This window comes from Salvelinus sp. IW2-2015, unplaced genomic scaffold (genome assembly GCF_002910315.2).
Source record: "Salvelinus sp. IW2-2015 unplaced genomic scaffold, ASM291031v2 Un_scaffold10251, whole genome shotgun sequence".
Lineage (NCBI taxonomy): Eukaryota > Metazoa > Chordata > Actinopteri > Salmoniformes > Salmonidae > Salvelinus > Salvelinus sp. IW2-2015.
The window spans coordinates 1-4,711 of NW_019951509.1; the positions used below are offsets into that span (position 1 = coordinate 1).

The 4,711-nt window shown below is 40.0% G+C and overlaps 1 protein-coding gene across 1 annotated transcript; it reads left to right on the forward strand.

Annotated features, from left to right (window-relative positions):
* Positions 1–3,293: 3,293 nt before the first annotated feature.
* LOC112079912 (mitofusin-1-like) lies at positions 3,294–4,507 on the forward strand (the record flags this gene model as incomplete). Its single annotated transcript, XM_024145720.2, has 2 exons — positions 3,294–3,477; positions 4,383–4,507. Coding segments are annotated over exons 1-2 (254 nt in total), but the record flags the coding sequence as incomplete, so codon positions are not given.
* Positions 4,508–4,711: the final 204 nt, after the last annotated feature.

Below are 4,711 nucleotides of genomic sequence, written 5' to 3' on the forward strand. Positions count from 1 at the left end.
CTTGCTGGCCTGTCTGCTAATGATGCAAGTGTGTGTTCAGTCTTTGGTCTGTTGTGTGTAGAATATTCTAGCCTATTCATGGCACCGATGTCTTCGGGCCAGTCTTGTGAGCACAGGGTAGCCTACTTTGTTTTTGCCTCATAAAATGACAGTAGGCTACTGGTAGACTGTATCAATTACGCTTTTCAGACATAATCTAATGTGGCCGCTTGAAAGTGCCTCGGAAACAGTGTGTTTGTCTGTCTGTTAAGGTAGGCCACACTACAGTTTGTTAAATGCGGACACGAAACCTCTGGTGATATTAACAGACCTTTTACTTATCTATAAAGGAATGTCGCTTCTGAAGCAGGACTAAAGTCCATCAATAGGCAACCAGAACTGTCAATCAAATAATTGTAAGCTGCTGCGCCAGACCACTACCTCCCAAAAAAGTACTTTTAAAGTTTGTTAAATACTGTGATTTACCGAAACAATTTGTAGAAATAAAACACATCTAGCTACCATACCATAAAAAAACAACACAGCAGCACATCAGTCAGCAACGTTTATTGTTGTCATGAAAAAAATGACTTTACGCTGGAGCAGAATTCTACTGTCTGAAAATGTACAGACCTGATGCAGCACTTTTTAAAATAGACTGAAAAGTTATCAATTGTCGCAATCAAAATGTTACTGTAGCTGCGTTCTATGTCTGTAAAGGGTTGTGGTAGATATAACTTAATTGCCCTGCCTTAGCGGTCATACATACGTAATCGGACCATTATTCCGCATTGTAAATTGACGCAGATTTTTTTCTGGCCATTTTTAATTTGAAGCAAAATGATCCATTTGTCAAATCCGTAGTACACAGCTTAGAGACTAGAAAATAAATATGGGTAGATAACAGACAGCCACAGTTAAGCAGAGATCAATGCATCATGACATAGAGTTTTGCTTTTTAATCAGTTAAGATACAGAGCACTGTATTGTACTGTAGTAGATGCGTATTTCCCACGCTTTCAGCATTGCTAATTGAGGATAATGAAGAAAATGTGGCGTGCGACCCAGTTTCCTTTTTATTGCTGGTTTATTGAAGCACACTTTGGGCACGGCCGGCCCGCTCATTAGGCAGGATTTGGAGGCAGATTGACGAGGGCGGCATTTTCTGAGCTAAACTTACTAAGACGTACCTCCAACAACACATAAAACCTCACAATTCTGCACAAAAACCACAACAATTTCTCAGCTAGTGGCAAGGCGCTTTTTAGGTGAGCGCTCTGATAAGCAGTGCCCACTTTGTCAAAGGAAGGGGCACAAAATGTTTTGCTTGTCCGTTCCCAGCATGCCTCTCCAGGGTGCTGTTGGAGAGACGCATCTCTGCAGCACTCCACCAACGTTCAGTCCAAAAATTATCTAACATAAATCATGTAGCAGATATAGGAAATGGTAGAAAGAGTATGTGGCCTTTTCTGTAGCATACAGGCTGGAGATAAAATGTGTGACAATGTAATGACACGGACACTTTTTACGTCATGCAGGTTTCTCCGATCAAATAGTCTAACCTAAATGGCGCTCAATCAACAACAAAAAAATTTGCTGTCATGTTAACAAAGCAACATATCCTAAAAACAGGACAGGTCAAAGTAAAATGGACAATATGGAATGGACAATCACAACTGTTGTCCAGGAGTTTCACCTCATTGTCATGATCAGGGGTTTCAAATTTGTAAAAATAAAATACTTTTGCTATTCCCACTGTGCAAATCGGCTTGCGATTTCTCCTGATAAAGTTGTGTAGCTGATATTCAGTGCTTAAATAGCCAAATTGATTAGTCACAAGAATCAGGACTAATAAAGCCAATGCAATGGCCTGTTTTACAAATGATGGGTCTACCACAAAATTCCATTGCATGTCGACATGTTAGGCTACACCTCAGTAAGCACGGACAGATGCCTTTTCAACGTCTTTTTTTTGGTGCAGTTCTGCACCGGCCTTGATTCCGCATCCATGGACATTGGTTTTTGGTCTGGTCTGGACCAAATCTGAACCAATCATAGGTCTATGTTTAGTTCAGATTTGGTGCAGTGTAGACCAGCCTTGATTTCAATGTCCACGGACATAGATTTTTGGTCCGGTGCATCATAGATGTCTATGTTTGTTTCCGATTTTTTTCCGGTCTGGACCAGCCTTAATTTGGCCCAAACATAGACGTCTATAAATGACTTCTTTTCAACTTTCTTTCAGTACCAAAAGTAAACCTGATTTCAACTTCCGGAAAATATGTATTTTTCAAATTCCGGAAAATATGCCTTTCAACATTCTAGAAAATATGTATTTTAAACATACGGAAAATACCTTTTCACCTTTCATTCAGAACCTAAATTGAACCTCTTCAACGTCTGGAAAATACGTTTTTTAGACGTCTTTTCAACGTCATTTTGCTTACTGGGACTATTCTAGTTTTGCGAGGGGTTTCATTTTTTGGTCTTGCCTATGGAGGCAGAATGGCAAGGACCGGCACTGACTTTAGGGATGGGTGGTATCCAGATTTTCATACCGGGGTATACGGTATTACCAGAAGGTGTGCTATTTTTATGCGGGGATGCACAAAATGTTTTATTCGGGGCTCTTGGTCGGTCCAGGAGGGTATTGAATGTCTCTGCTGTTAACCAAGAAGCTTTCTCTTGACATCTAGCCACTTAGCTATTTGACACTTAGAGTGACACTTAGAGTCTTAGAGTTCTTATAGATATACTTAACTTATTGTTACAGGCAGTGGCATAGTACGCACCTCCACTCCTCCAAAAAGTACTTTCTTTTTTACGGTATTGAAATCATACCGTCAGTATTTCGAAATGCAACGATATACGGTATAAATGGTATATTGCCCAAGCCTAGCACACCTGCATTGAAACTGCTCCGCTCCCTCAGGCTTTTATCTTACAAAACCAAACCTATTTTTGAAAAGTCTCAACCTTTGTGGTAATCTACCACTCTGTATACATACAAACTAGCTATTTGACAAGATTCATCATGACATAATTGCCTATTCATAATCCAGTAAATCACATCTGACCAACATTTCTGTAATAATGAATTCAAATCAAATCTTATTTGTCACATGCGCCGAATACAACAGGTGTGGTAATCTTCACCTTACAGTGAAATGCTTACTTTACAAGCCCTTAACCAACAAAGCAGTTTTAAGAAAAATACCTAATAAAATAATAATAATAAAAGTTACCAATCATTTGATTAGACATTTTTTGAGATTGTATGTATGAGGTAAAAGAAAGGTACTTAGACTTCCTCTTACATGATCTTCTGTGCCTAGGACGAGTAATGGGAAGAGTACAGTGGTCAATGCCATGCTGAGGGACCGGGTGCTGCCCAGTGGAATGGGTCACACCACCAACTGCTTCCTGAGTGTGGAGGGCACGGACGCGGACCACGCCTACCTCAAGACCGAGGGCTCAGAGGAGGAGAAGAGCATCAAGGTAAGTCCACTGGAGATGTGGATATACTGGCTTAGGCCTAGATGCATGGAAGATTAGGCTAGCTCTTATTACCACTCATATACTAGGCAATACATCCTCAGTGAGGTTGGAATTGGGCTACCTGATTGAGTTACTTGAAGATGATTAACTCGTWTTACCACTCAAAGTGTACCCTCACAGTCACGTTTTGATTTCTGACTAAGCAATTAATCATTAAACAACTTTAGTCTAGATAAGGTTATTGCAATCAGGACAAGCACAGGTAAACATGAATAAATATCCATTATTTAACGTTTATTTAAAGTATCGAGTGGTAGTGCACACTTGGAAGTCGTAACTTTCTACTCCATTGGAAAAATATTAACAAACGATGGATTTCAACACCCTAACAAATTCCTGCATTTACACAGGACAAATATAGGTAGAAGGAAGTCATTAAAGAATGGACATTATGCTTGAACCCCTGTATGGAAGATATCCATAATACAGAGATCTAAGCTAGAGCTACCCTCAGCCTCAACCTATTATCCATGATATAACCCACTGTCTATTGGAAAAATGCTGTAGAGACCATTAGAATCATTGTAAGAAAAAAATCAGCAGATACTTTTCCTCCAGTTGATTATAAACACTCTAACACATGAATTGTTTTCACATCTGCATCCGGGGGACCAGAGCATTAGCGTTATCAAACAGTATTTTTTTTAAAGGAAAGAGATGCCTCACCTTCACGTGCAGTATGTTTTTTTTTAAATTTAATAGCACCTCTACTCTGGTTGTTTGAGGAATAAAAAAATCTATATTTGATTCTGCCATTATACATTACATACAAATTGTCAGGCAAGCAAAGTTTGAGATTGATTGAAATCCAGTAAATGATACTGTGACGACTTCTCTCGTTCTAGACTGTGAACCAGCTGGGTCACGCTCTGCACATGGACGAGAGTCTGGACGCAGGCTGCCTGGTCCGAGTATTTTGGCCCAAGACCAAGTGTGCCCTGCTCAGAGACGATCTGGTTCTCGTAGACAGGTACGGCAACGGAATGCTGCCAATGACCCCACTTGACCTCCATTTACACCGCTGGTCCTAAGACTAGGGCCCTATAAAATCCGCGATGTGGAGAACACGGACGGGGAATCACGGAGAGACAGATAGATTAAAATGGAATTCAACAATATTTCAAATGGTATTGGAACTTAGTAGGTATACAACTAAGAGTGTATTAAAAATTCA